General features: G+C 37.3%; 1 protein-coding gene and 1 pseudogene across 1 annotated transcript; both read right to left on the bottom strand.

Annotated features, from left to right (window-relative positions):
- Nucleotides 1-5720: 5720 nt before the first annotated feature.
- On the bottom strand, nt 5721-8047 carry LOC120177941 (annotated as a pseudogene).
- A 1870-nt stretch (nt 8048-9917) lies between these two features.
- LOC120177940 lies at nt 9918-14599 on the bottom strand. The gene is made up of 2 exons (XM_039183919.1): nt 14513-14599; nt 9918-11541 (listed from the first exon to the last, which is right to left on the bottom strand). Exon 2 carries the CDS (start codon nt 11239-11241, stop codon nt 10162-10164), a length of 1080 nt encoding a protein of 359 aa, XP_039039850.1. The 5' UTR covers nt 11242-11541; nt 14513-14599; the 3' UTR covers nt 9918-10161.
- Between the last annotated feature and the right edge of the window lie 298 nt (nt 14600-14897).

Below are 14897 nucleotides of genomic sequence, written 5' to 3'. Positions count from 1 at the left end.
GATTGGAGGGGACTCTTGAGGGATGACCGGTGAGTTGGGCTTCTTCTTGCGGAGTCTTCGTACTATTGGGGTGAACGGAGACGTAATAGCACGTCCACGCCGTCTGATGCGTGAACTCCGTCGTGCAAGGAAAACCCGACGTAAAGCATCCACCTTATCGGGCCACTAAAAAAAATTAATACATAAATCAGTAAATAAAGAGACATGATATTAAACAAAGACAAATATGTTTCAAACTAGCATTGTATTCACCCAAATCATTATTCTATCATAGTTCACAAAATGCTCAGATAACATTCCAGAAGTAAGCACTTATATAAACATTTAAAAGGACAATATATATAAACATTCCAGATAGCATTGCGATTTTCATTTCGCGTTACGATTTTGTCGTTGCGATTTCATTTCGCATTGCGATTTTGTCGTTGCGATTTTCATTTCGCATTGCGATAGCCATTTCCGCGTTGCGATAGTCATTTTCGTGTTGCGAAAGTAAACTATTCTTCTTCTGCAAATTGAAACTTGAATGGATTGCATTACTTCAACCAAAAGACAAAAACAAAACCAAAAACAAATACTAACAAAAACAGTTTAGCAGTATTGGCAGCAACCGAATGAATTAGGAGTATGAGAAATCTTAAACTTACCTCGTTGCGTAGAGTATGAACCTCATTCTGCAACGATGCTACCATCTCACGTAGAGCGGCTACCTCACCGCGTAATGTAGACACCTCAACACGCCATGCACCATCGTCTTTGCGTAAAGTACCGACCTCCTCACGCAAGGCATTGACCTCATCACGTAACTCCCCTAACTCATCCCGTTGAGGTGGAGGTGGAGAACAGGGAGATAAACGTCGTGGCATCTTTACCGGTCGCCTATCTTGCGGTGATGGTGGAGAAGAGGCTCGATGATGTGACATAATAGGTGATGGCTGTCGTTGTGGAGGTGTATAGCCGGGTCGATCAGATGATGGCTCTGGGTGAGGTGATAGCTCTGGGCGAGGTGATGGCTCCCGAAGTGGAGGCTGCTCATCAACCGTTCCATCAAAAAAACGCTTACTAGCTTGCCACCAATCAGTGGCAAGCTCAGCTTCCGTGGGTGTCAGCCTCTGTAGAGGAGTGTTGGCCTCCTAACAATATAAAAGCTCAAACAAAGTTAAACGTGTACTAGTAATAACTTGTTTATAAACATATGGTAGTATTTATGTTAACTTACATTATTATTGTCGTATACCGTAGTAAATCTTTCCATTGCAAGGTTCGTTTCCTCTTCCAGGAAATAGCCCTGGGAATATCATTTGAAGTTTTTATTGCATATGTCTTCATGGCGGGAAAGGCCTCAAATATCCAAATCTACAAACAATATAATAACAAACATTAGTAATTGTTAAATAATTACTTATAATTTTGGAAACATCATATAAAAATTCTTACCTTAAAGGCCCAAATAAAGCCTGTCAAAGTGTATTTGGAACCATCGCCATGCAAACTTTTTCGATCATCCAAGGCAGACGATAATTTATTCCATGTAGCTTTCCATAAATACGAGCCCCACGGAAACAGGTTCCACACATTTAGGTCTTCTACCAATTTGATTAGATCATTTGGAATAGGTTGTCTGGCCTCTCTGCCTAAAAAGCCGGCATGCAAAAGAATTAGAAGGCATACTCGAACAACGTCGATGTCATCCATCCGAGTAAAACCATCTTTATTATTCAACAATCTTGTCAGGTCTTCTACGTGTAGACTCGGCCTCTCCAGCTCAGGAAAAACCCGGGATAGCCATGATGGGCGGGTAATGTGTCTAGTGTACCGACCTACATCATCGTGTCCGAAGCGTAGACCGGTGATTAAGCAAAACTCCTCCCGCCCAAAACACGTATACGCCGGTGGAAAATCAAACCATATCTCTTCATCACGACGTTGTATAGTCTCTGGTAGATCGCTAGTCATGGTTTGAAGAAACAGGTGTGTCAACATCGCATCTCCACCGGGATGTTGTACTTTCAGCCATGGTCCGAAGCATGTTTCCTCAAACATTTTTCTTTGTGCAGGTGAAAGCTTCGACGCAATTGTTTTGGCCAGGCTGACTTTATTTCTCAAGGTCAATTGAGCCAAATAAAAGTTCTACAAAAACAATAAACATACTAAATTAGATATACCAAAAACTACACTGTGAAGATATACCAAAAACAATAATAAACATAAAGAGTAGTAGTTTATTCTTCAAACTTAAATTTGCAACACTGTGAATTTCGTATTTGTCTTTGTTTTTTGGTTGAAGTAATGCAATTCATTCAAGTTTCAATTTGCAGAAGAAGAATAGTTCTGAAAATGAAAATCGCAACACGAAAATGACTATCGCAACGCGAATTTGACTATCGCAACGAGATAATCGCAACGCAAAACTAAAATCGCGTTGCGATTTGCATTTCGCGTTGCGATTCTCGGTTGATTTAATAAGCAATCTAAGTGAAATGGTTAATCTATTATTGAAATTACCAGTAAACTTATCATCAATTTCAATATGAAAACCTAATAATAATGCAAAAATTTCAAAAAGAAAATAATTAAAAAACTAACCCTCGTTGGTTGATTTGGTTGATTTTCCATTTCTGATTGTGAGGGTGGCTCTGAGAGATATAGATAGACGGATTTCGCCGGAGATGGGGACGGATTTCGTCGGAGATGGGTGAGAGAGTGAGAGATGGAGATGGGACTGAGTTGTGATTTTAGGTTTTAGGTTATGAGTTGCGATTACGGGATATACTGTGGACGGTTCAGTGTTCCAATATATTAATATTCGTGTTTGGAATTTAAAAATAAAATACTTAGCCAGGATACTAATGGCGCTTTGAAAATCGCATTGCGATTATGTATTATCGCGTTGCGAAAGTCAGAATCGCGTTGCGAAAGTCAGTATCGCGTTGCGAAAGTAAGTATCTCGTTGTGATTTTGTATTATCGCATTGCGATAGTCAGTATCGCATTGCGATTTTCCCAATTCGCGTTGCGATTTACTTATTCGCATTGCGATTTTCCCAATTCGCGTTGCGATTTACTTATTCGCATTGCGAATTGGGAAAATCGCAACGACACTGTAGACCATCGCAACGCGATTTTCAACTATCGCATTGCGAAAATGCAACGCGAATTTGCGATAATGGAGATCGTGTTGCGAATTAGCGATCGCATTGCGATTTTGTTGGTCATTTTGGCAAATCCGGAAAAAGTTGGTTAAAATCGTATATTATATGGGATTTTTGGTCACTGAGGTTATTTTCTCTAACCTAAATCCCTAAATCGCAACTCATTACATCTCCATCTATCACTCTCTCCGGCGACATCCGTTCCTATATCCAACGACATCCTTCCCCATCCGGCAACAGGTCTTAGTTTCGCATCTCGTTTGTTTAGTTACAACTATGAAATCATCTAATGTTGATCATGTTTGGATAGATTTGTGTTTTGGAGGGTCATGGGAGAATGGTCATGGTGTTTTACAATATATGCCTTTACCCATGAATCTTCAACTAAAACTGTCATTAAAGAAGTTAACTTATGAAACCCTAATGTTATGTGTTTCAAAGAAATTGAATTTAGAGCCCCTAAGTGGATTTAGGCTATCTTATCAGAGAAATGGTAAAGTTTATTTGTTAACCGACAATGAAGATGTTGAACGATTCATTGCTTACATTAATGTTTCAAGTGATGATGTTACATTGTATGTTGTTGAACCTAGAAGTAGTATTGTTGGGTCAGTAGCGGGTAGTAATCAACTAAGTGGGTCTCAAAACCCACAGCCTTTCTCTAATCCAAATCCAAATCAACTTTCAGCACCAAATTCCGGTTTTCGTATTGACCAATTAGACGATGATGAGCCAAGAGAAAAAATTGTGAGTACTAGTCAGTATTCGAAATTTGATCTTGGTCAATACCCGGTAGTCTTCCCTCCCTCAATTTTTTGGATACAGGCACCACCCCTAAGGACATCATAATTGCAGAGTTTGGTGTCATGTCCCACAGAGTCCTACCACATGCCCATCGAAGCATTCTTATTTTTGTGGCCTCCATCCTCATTACGTGACCCTTCTTGATTACCCAACATTTTGATCCAAAACATAGTTTGGGGTGACTCAAATCTAATTTCCCTGATCGGTCGTACCCTTAGAATTTTTAAATTTTTTATATTTTAGATGTTTTCTTTGTATTTTTTTATTAATTATCTAATTTCACACGTTTTGAAATTTTATAATTTCTTACCCTTAAAATTTTTAATATAACTTCTTAAGTTAGTAACCCTGACATAAATTTCTGCATTTTTTCCCGAATAAAAAGGCACCTGTTATATTATAAAGAGAACAGGTGCCTTTTTATTCGGGAAAAATGCAGAAATTTATGTCAGGGATACTAACTTAAGAAGTTATATTAAAAATTTTAAGGGTAAGAAATTATAAAATTTCAAAACGTGTGAAATTAGATAATTAATAAAAAAATACAAAGAAAACATCTAAAATATAAAAAATTTAAAAATTCTAAGGGTACGACCGATCAGGGAAATTAGATTTGAGTCACCCCAAACTATGTTTTGGATCAAAATGTTGGGCAATCAAGAAGGGTCACGTAATGAGGATGGAGGCCACAAAAATAAGAATGCTTCGATGGGCATGTGGTAGGACTCTGTGGGACATGACACCAAACTCTGCAATTATGATGTCATTGGGGGTGGTGCCTGTATCCAAAAAATTGAGGGAGGGAAGACTACGGTGGTTTGGGCATGTCCTTAGGCGACAACCGTCGGATGCGGTCAGGAGGGTATAGTCGATTACAACCGACAGTGCCAGAAGAAGAGGATTACCAAGGAGGAAGTGGGTAGACTACTTGAGAGCTGATTTGAAGGATTTAGCACTTACCGAGGACACGACCTCTGATAGAAAAGTATGGAGACTTAAGACCAGAGTAGCCGAGTAGTGTGAGTCACAGCCATAGGATGTAACATCTATGTCTTCTTTTTAATGCATTTATAGTAATTTTCCATGACTTCTACTTTTTATACGTGTCTGTCATTAGAAATTATGAAAGCTTAGAACTATGGTAACGGAGTAGTGTTGCCTTAGTTTAGGTTTTTAACTCATTTAACTTTATTCCTTCTCGTAGTTTACTATCGCTGACTTCTGTGCGTGCATCCTTCTCTTCATGTTTTCTCTTTTTAAATTTAGCTGAGATTTACGTTTCTGTTTATATGCAGAGATTTTTACGCAATGATTTATTTGCAGGGATTACTTCCCATTACAGAAGCGCATATGAATACTGTTCAATTATATATTTATTTATTTATTTATACATGCATTGTATTTTATCTTTATTTTTAATTTTCTGACTGTCGGATGTCTTCCACGAAAGCTGCTATCAACCTGGCGTTGAGGGCAGCCTACTACCCTACCTCCCCCTTATCCAATTGCATATGAGAATAGGATTTTGTTGTTGTTTCTATCCTTAAACAGATGAGTGCTCAGGGGCAATCGTCTCTAGAGATAATTAAATTGTCATATTTTTAAATATCTTTTTTATTTTCTAAAATTAATTTGTTTTTAGATTCTTAAAATTTTATAAATTTATCTCCTAAAATATTATAAACATAAAATCATTCGTCCATCCCTGTCCATCCCTATACTTAAGTATCACCGTTCCTTGAGTGTTGTAGATGTATCAATTGCTACTTATTGTAAGAAACCTAAAAACCAAATTAAAAAGCATTCATCAACGCCTAAACCAATATTTGCACTACACCTACCATGTAAATCCACCGATTATCCATCATCCAAATCTCATCAAGAATTAAGATATCATAACAAACTGTTGGGGCTCGAATAAATCATCAATGTTTCATGAAAATTTTAAAGGCCTCGCCTTTTAATGAAGTTGATCGTAGTCGAAACCTTTCTACTCCAAAACCCAGATTATCTTGGAGCTGTTGACGGTTTTCTCTCTTTATTTTCATGTAAAAGTAAATAAATCGTTGAGCAAAACTCTTCCTTTGTTCCAAAATAGCTGATATATATAAGCAGAGCCCATCAGGCAGTTGATTCCTTCAGATAAGCAATAAGGTCAGCACGATCTGTGGCTTCTTCAATCCAGGGAAAACCATCTTTATCCCAGGAATGTACTGCACAAGCAAATTTAACCAGCAAATAGAATAAGTAACAATTCAGCAATGAATTCTATGCTTAAGGCGAATAACAATGGTCGGCTGAATATGAGAAAGTATTTTTCTCGCAAAACCAAGATTCAAATCAAGCCAAATCAACTATCCTAGCATAGATACATCTACTACGTGCCTACTCTAAGACCGGTTAATAACACCAAAAGCATAAGGCCACCGAAATGCAAACATGGTAATAGTTGATTTAAAGCAATGATGAACAACAGTGAATATGCATAAAAAGATATCATCCTGAAATGAGAATACTATCCTAGCATAGATACATCTACTACGTGCCTAGACTAAGACTGGTTAATAACACCAAAAGCATAAGGCCACCGAAATGCAAACATGGTAATAGTTGATTTAAAGCAATGATGAACAACAGTGAATATGCATAAAAAGATATCATCCTGAAATGAGATTAATTACCCAGATGGCTTACCTATGATGGAAATCAACAGCAGTGACTAGACTACAGGTCTCATAAGAAATTAACTTTTGATGAAAAACAATAGCATCACTAGATGATTTCTTAAGACCCCAAATTATGCTCATCCTTCGTACATATTATGTTAAAGTAAAAACTTTCCCACGGATAAAAACCCTTGGGCGCCTTAATGTTAGCTGTCATTTACGGCACTAATGGACGACGACCAGTAACAAGCTATTATTAACATTGTGCAGCCAACAAGGTAACCATATCGACCGCTTCCATGTCATCTGTTTCTCAGGTTGGTTTGAACATAGCACACAGTGCCACTAATCCTATATAAAATAGAGATACACTTTTTCACGCTATTTTGAATCACATGATTAGCAGATATTACAAACGAATAATTGAGCCTCTAAACACATGGTCCCAAATGAAAGTCCAAAGGATAAGCTGCAGCGTTCGATAAAGAAATCAATAAATTATGGTTCATGCTGTATTTCAAAATCATGACATCATCCATACAATGAACACACAGTCACAGAATATATGGAGAAGCTAAGAACTTAAAATAACAAGCAAAATTGATAACATTATACTGGGGGGAAAAAGACTCCTACATACCTTCCTAGGATTAAGCAAGTAGTCATATTTTTCCCAAAAATATTTTTGTTAGCAGCGGAATAAGAGTACCCTGGAGTTGTGTCGGATTGCCTCCCAAAAAGCCCATTCAGGTTTGGCCCTGCAAATTTAACAAATCTCAACACATTTTTCCCTAAACTTAAAAAAATGTAGTAAAAATGAAGACATAAAATTGAATCAAGAAGAGATCTGTATTAACATAGAAATCAGTGTGAATCACATTGTTTCAATGCAAACCTAAGTAACATACCTAACCTAGGAACTTAAGATTTATATTTTTCTTTCTAAATTCAAACCAAATAATTCTTACAATTTAAAAGAAACATGGATCAATTTATGTATACGAAGTAAAAAGTTAATGAATCTGAGAACAATAAACTAAACAATTAATTCTTACAAACAATTTAAAAGACATCAACACGGATTAAATTAGAGAGAGTTGTATTACTCGTTACTAAAAGCACAAAATCAAGAACTTATAAAAGAATAATTCTAACCAAAGAAGAACAAAATCAGATCTGAGAGAGGCAGAGAGGGATCGAACTTGCTTGTGTCCGGCGTATTTTCCACGGTGTGGCACTGGGAGAAGATCAAGACCTGGCGGCGCTTGCTCGAATGAGGCCATTGCTTTTGACTTCGATTTAGGGTTTTTCCTTTACTAATCAAAGCCTTCTTGTTCTTCAAAGGTTTGGTATACAGAAGGATCAGCGGTGGAGCTTTATGCAAGCACGTGATTCCAATAATCACGCGCCGGCGCCACATGTTAAGACAAATCGACATTTAAATGGCGAAATGACCAAAACACCCAATCTTTGTTAGTCTAATACATTATTGTTAGGCTAATACATTATTGTTAGGCTTAATACTCAATCTAGCACCCCAAACTATATCCATCTTCTAATTTTGATACCTATTGTTTTTTCATTTTTTGATAGAAAGTTGCTAGTTTTATTAAAAATCGAAAATAACTAGAATTACAATGAAGATTTACAAACATAACCGTAAACATAAACTAAAATATACGTAGGACATTTTTCCTATAACCATTGACAAAAAAAATAGTCACCTAGATCACACAAGGACCAAATAAATAAAAAGTTCAAAACCTAACCAAAAAGCTCGAACAAAATAAATATATGAACAAAACTGTCTGCATCGGTAAACGAACCATAAAAATGGATGAAACTATTGAAAGACCATCGACAAATTTCAAATCAGAGTAAAGTGACGTGAAAAAATTATTCACAAACTCAAAATGCATATCCGAATCAATCTAAGGGTCCAAAGCAGGGAAGATCAGAATAATAATAAATAAGTGTCATCTTGATCAGTCGAGACGATTCAACCGCAACCCTGAGGAAAAAATAAACGAAAATAACAGCCAAATAATCAAAAACCATCAAAAGACAGAGATAAATGTGCCTCAAAGACATACTTAGGGGTTGTTTGTTTACTTCAGAATGATTAAGCGCTGAATGATTCAAATGTTGAATGATTCAGAGGCTCTGTATGAATTAGCTCTGAATGTGACATGCTTTTTGATAATGGCTCTAAATCATTCAGAATGTACTTCTGTGCTGAATCATTCAACATTGTTTTGCTTAATCAGTCAGCACTGAATCATTCAGAGGTGCGAAACAAACGCGCTGAATGTTGAACGGTTCAACATTCAGTGTTGAACGGTTCAACATTCAGTGTTGAACGGTTCAACATTCAGTGTTGAATGATTCCATTAAGAGGCAAACAAACAACTCCTTATTCTTATTAAAGAATTAAAAAAAGAAAAGATAAAAAACAACTGACGGTTGACAACCAGCATCAAAATCGATTTTATCGCCGACTAAACAAAATTATAAATAAAAAAAGTTGATTTAATCTATAAAAAAAATGATACAAATTATAAGGAAAAGGATAAAAGGGGGAGTCTTCATTTTAATACTTATTCAGTCAATTTGTCTAATGTTTTTTATTATTTAAGTAAATGCCACTCGAGAAAAATTCTTTAGAAAAAAAATACCCTTTTCATAAGGGAGTTAAAATTTCTACCATAAAATTATTTTAAAAATCAATAGTACTTAAAATATCAATTATGGTGTGTACAATAGGAAATCGATTATTGAACATTTTTTTTTGGAAAAATGATTATGAAAAATCTGACTGGTCGAGAAACCATTTCTTTTTCTTTTGCCTTTTCAAAGAGTTGAATTTGCGTAACGCCGACTATTGGTTGACGCTTATGGTGGTATCATACACTTTAGGCTTATAAAACATTGTAAACCAACTTTTAATCCTTAATTTGGTTCCTAAACTTTTAGCTTATATTAATCTTTTAACTAAAATTTGGTTCCTACACTTTAGGCACATCATGATCTTAAATTATGATATCATTAAAAAAATTAAATTTAAAATTAATATAAAAAAGGAAAAATATTAAGTTTTAAATCTTAAATTTACTTTGATCACAAGAGAATACATACAACAGTTTCAACAATTATGGATCAAGGAATACCGAAATTCAATCTAAAAATTTTAAATTTTTATATAATTTAATACTTAATATTTTATTTATATTGATGATTGAATTCCAAATTTATAATGCAGCTCATAATTACCATTCCTCCACCACAACAGCAGTCCATGACGAATATTTTTCAACACATTTGTAAATTTACCATACCAACATAGCAAAAGAATTTGTAAATTTGAACACAATGGATACAGGTTAAAAATTATGTTACAAAAGGGGCTTCGGGTTATAGGTTGCATCCAGCAAAACCATCGTATCTGAATTTAGAAGAAAAAGAAAAACTACTTGGCTTCTTCTTGTTTACTTACTCGATGGTCCATGGCCACAAAGAGGTGGTGCTGGTGGGATAGCATTCTCAGCTAGGGGAGATGCGGCTCAGTTCCACGAATGCCCCAGTTGAGGTAGAGGCATCAAAACTCCTCTCGCTGCTAATTCCTGAACTTCCTTCTGGGTGGCTCTGAATAGGGATGAGAGAAACAGTGTCATTTTGAACATCGAGAAAAGCCCTTCGCCTAGCTTCCAAGTCATGAAGGTTCCTCAGGACTAGACAGTCCTTGACCGGGTAGCAGACAAGTATGCAAATGCAGACACCAGCACAACATAGTTGGGCAAGAAAAGCTGAGAAGGCAAGAGCTTCAAACAGAAATTGTTCTGGTTTAGATAAAACAGATAGTCCAAGTAAAACAACCCTTAATTGAAGTAAACACAAGACCGAGAAAATTAATGTGTAAACTCTCCTCCGCAAACCCCTATTGATAACCAATTGCAAAATCCGCCTTCCAAGCCAAAACAAGTAGATGGTCACGATGGTGGCAAAAAGCCCTAGAAGAATAGTATTCAATAAAGGGTAAGTGCAAAGAGCGATGTCATCAGAATTCTGCATCACTTGAACAACAACCCTTGTGAAATATGGTGATAATTCTCTTCTATCCTTCCGTAAATCTGGTGCAATCAAAATGAGAATAAGTTGAAGAACAAACACAGGGAGGCAGTAGAGAATAATATAGCCCGCTGTTTTCCCATTCCATTTTCTGCTCAGAATGCCAGTGTCTATATTCTGTAAAGGAGCTCGAAGAAGAAAAACGAGAGTGAGGAACATGCAAGGTTCCGCAAAACCTAAATTTGACACTATGTAACATTTGCAAATGTTTTCTTGCCATTTGAAATTGAGTGCATTCAACACTCTTCCTTGTCGTCTTAGAAAATTTAGCCGTATAATTTCACCGAAACCCCACCAGATGGTGAACAAAATGAACGTGATTCGAATGATGCAAGGCCCATTGAAATAGCTAAGCTGAATGAATCCTTGTCTAAGAACACGTGAACGCACATAAAGCAAGTATGCAATGCACACCAAACCAAGAAGAACCAACAGAGCAACTAGACAAATTGTCAACGCACCGAATGCTTCGGCAGAATATCTCTTCAGGGGCATTACCCGAAACACAGATTCCACGCATACTCTCAGCCAGCATGGATACAAAGGATCCTCTGATAGCCCACAAACAGCCTTCTGAGAATTATATCTCGAAGCTATCAAGGAATTATTACTGGAACTATGTGCAAAGATGATTAAGGTGGCATCATTAATTAATCCATATCTCCTTGCCTGCCTACCATATTCATGTATTTAATGCAAAAAACTGATTCAAACCTTACAAGTGTCAAATTTAGACTGCTGTTTCAACCACTAACTTGAAGGATTAGCTCAAATTTCAATTATTTGTCCAATAACCTGCAGTGTAAAGGGAACAAATCAACAATTAACCAAAAATATCATGAAGAAAACTCTTATAACAACAGAACAAAGATTTCCATAGCATGAATAACAGTTTAATAAAAACCACCGCCTTGTGCCACACACCTGCTCCTATAAAAGAAAAAGTGCTAGACCTCCAATTTTATAGAAACTTGTAATAAAAGCAGAACATTTTTAGATGCATATGACCAAATATCACAAAGAAAGGCAGAGCATTTTTATGAGAACCACCTAATAGGCAGATTCTCGTAAAAAAAACCATCCGTGTTTAAATGCTGATGGCAATAAACATATCAAATTGATTACTCAGAACATGCAGCAGATATATCGAGTTTTGCTGGTGCAGACTCACCCCATAAAAACCAACAGCAATGACAGACTCATTTACAAAAAGAATTAGGAAAGACACAAGTATTTGATGTCATGTGCATCAATATTTATGTCTCATGTCACTCGGAAAATATTCTTACATATCTTAATTAAACATTTGAGACAACAACAGAAAACACAAGAGGCCATTAGTTTCCACATCATCAAAGCAAAAGTAACAACGATTGAGCAGAAGATAATATATTAATATAAATATGAGGTACAAATAAGATGTTAAAATTCAGCAAATAATTGCAGTCTACATGATTAGCAAATCAAAATCAACACTTCAAATCATTTGGAGATTGGCAATAAGTTGCTTCCTAATAAGCAATATCTGACCAAATGAATCATACCATAACAGATCATAGGCAGGTGTTCAACTAAAGCATCCAGATATGTTTTAATCAATATGCCGACAATAAGCAAAGGTGGACAAAATTACCGTCAGCACTGCCTGTATCGTCACTTGTGTAACAAGAATATTAATCTACTGTCAAATAAATGAATTCTGAAACTAATAGAGAATTATCATTAGATCAAAAAAAAGGCTGATAGGGATGTGAGAGAAGGTCTCGCTTCTCTCTAGAGCCCATGCGTTTTTTAATTTCTTTCGCCACCGTCATCCACCCGTTGTCCGCTGTCGCCGACCGCCGTCTGCCGCCGCCATCTCCAACCACCGTTTGAAGCTGTTTTTTTCCTGGGAAGTTCACCGGCCCACGGGGATTCCAAATCTGGCCTTAGATTTGCGATTGAGACACTCAAATCGACGCAGATCTTCACGAAGTACATCGCCGTTTTACGCCACTTCCCGCCGCTCGTGGTCGTCACCGCCTCACCACCGGACTAAGCTCCTTCTCGCGACAAAAACCCCCCTTCTATTGTGTCGAGAATTGGTTCTATCTCCTCTGAACTGGTTCGGCTTGATATTTACCCAGCCTCCAAACCTTCTGTTTTTACTCCTTTCCAGCTTCCCAGATCTTACCATGAAACCCATACGCCTGTCTCAACACAGGCGAACTAGTGGGCTTGCTGCAACAGTCGCGGCAGGTGCTGCTGTTCTGAACCCCACTAGTACATCTTTTGGGCCAGTTAATGCAACCTCTTTTTCCTACTCCGGCAAGGAAAAACGTGAGAGGGAGAATGAAAAGGAGAGGACAAAGTTTCGGAAACGGAATAGAAGAGCCTTCACCAGACGTATGCTGGCCGGATTGAGGCAATATGGTAATTTCCATCTTTCCGAGCGTTCAAATATGAACGATGTTTTGGCCGCCTTGGCACGTGAGGCAGGTTGAACAGTAGAGGCCGACGACACCACCTACAGGCAGTCTTCTACGCCCCAAAATCAGAAAAAATGTAAGAGTAAATTCAGCGAGGTCGGGTGATAGTCCTTTATCAACCAGGCATTTGAAAAATTGCTCTGCTAAAGCAACTTTAGACTGTCAACCACCTATTGTAAGGATTGACGACAATGAAAGATTCCCTCCACAAGGTGGGAATCTTAGGACTGAGAAGTCTCTTCCAGCAGAGGTAGCACCAGCCCTTTCTGAAGCAGATGTTGATCACCGTGGAATCAAGGAGAGCACCACAAAGGGGTACTCCAATGGAAAACCTTCTGAAGTTGCGAAAAGGAGGAGAAACGGATTTCAAAATTGGTGGAAGGAAGGTAATTCAAATGGTAGTAATGGGTGTAGAAGTGGATGTGTCTCGTTATTCATTGAGAACCTACCGGAGAAGATCCATTGAAAGAGACTCGGATCTCTATTTTGCACCTACAGTCATGTTATTGATGCCTTCATTCCTATCAAAAGGAATTCGACAGGAGGTCACTTTGGGTTCATTCGCTTTGCAACTATTGAAGAATCAAGGAAAGCGATATTAAACATGAATGGCATTCATATTTACGGCAACAAAATTAAAGTCTCTTTGGCTAAATATAAACCCCAACAATCTTACTAGCGAAAGTACTCTACAGTTGTTCAGAGTAAGTTTGAGATGGAAGATTCTCCGAGGATTAAACATTGTGAAGTTGAGGGTGTTGTGGACGAAGATAAACTTTAAGTGTTGTGGGATGGTGCAATAACTTTATCAAAATTGATAATCTTGCTAACCAAATACAAGCCAAAGGACTAGCTGATTTCACGCTAATGAGAGTTGTTGGGAATGTAGTTCTTATGATTTTTGAAAACTCTGATTTATTGAGATGCGTAAAGAATGATAAGCTAAAGACTCTAGCTTTAAAATAATTAACAAACGTTGCAAAATCTATACATTTCTTTTTGTTAAATTGCCCTATCATTAACTACAAATTATTAAAATTAGAAAAAAAATACGGACTCCAGCCAATCAATTAGACAAATCCAGGCATCTTGAAAATACACATATGAACACAAATAATAATCCAACTTCCTAAAATTCATTGTCGTCGATAGTGCATGCAGTACAATCACTATGCCAAAATGTCATCGGATATCATAAAAAAATTATAGAAATCGATAATCGCAACAATACCAAACAAGGGGAAAAGTCCCCCAAAAAAAAAAGAATGAGGGAAAAGATTGACCGACGAAGAGCTTACAAAGAGAAGAATCTTGATCAGCCAAGGAAGGTAGACGAAACGGAGAATCGAAGAAAATGGATCGAGAAACCCTAAAACTGGTTTGCAATGTAGAAACCAAGATTCCCGTGGGTGGGGGGGAGAGAGGAGAGGGTGGGGGGGGGGAGAGAGAGGAGAAAAGTAAAGGAAGAACGTAGTTTTGGGGAATAGGTGAGTGGGACTTCGTGGCCTGTCTCCAGCTGTGTCGTCCAAACCTCTTGCTTCGGAGTTCCCTCAATGGGTGTTTTCTTCCCGTTCTTACGTGGATTTTGCTTTGGCGGTGTCTACGGTCCTTACAGGTTGATTCTATTTTTCTTATAAACAACAATTTGTTTTTTCTTTTCCCTCTCTATAAATTGTTGTTTTT

The sequence above is a fragment of the Hibiscus syriacus genome, unplaced genomic scaffold (genome assembly GCF_006381635.1).
Source record: "Hibiscus syriacus cultivar Baekdansim isolate YM2019G1 unplaced genomic scaffold, ASM638163v2 tig00112343_pilon, whole genome shotgun sequence".
Lineage (NCBI taxonomy): Eukaryota > Viridiplantae > Streptophyta > Magnoliopsida > Malvales > Malvaceae > Hibiscus > Hibiscus syriacus.
This window is presented reverse-complemented; position numbering and strand designations above follow the sequence as displayed.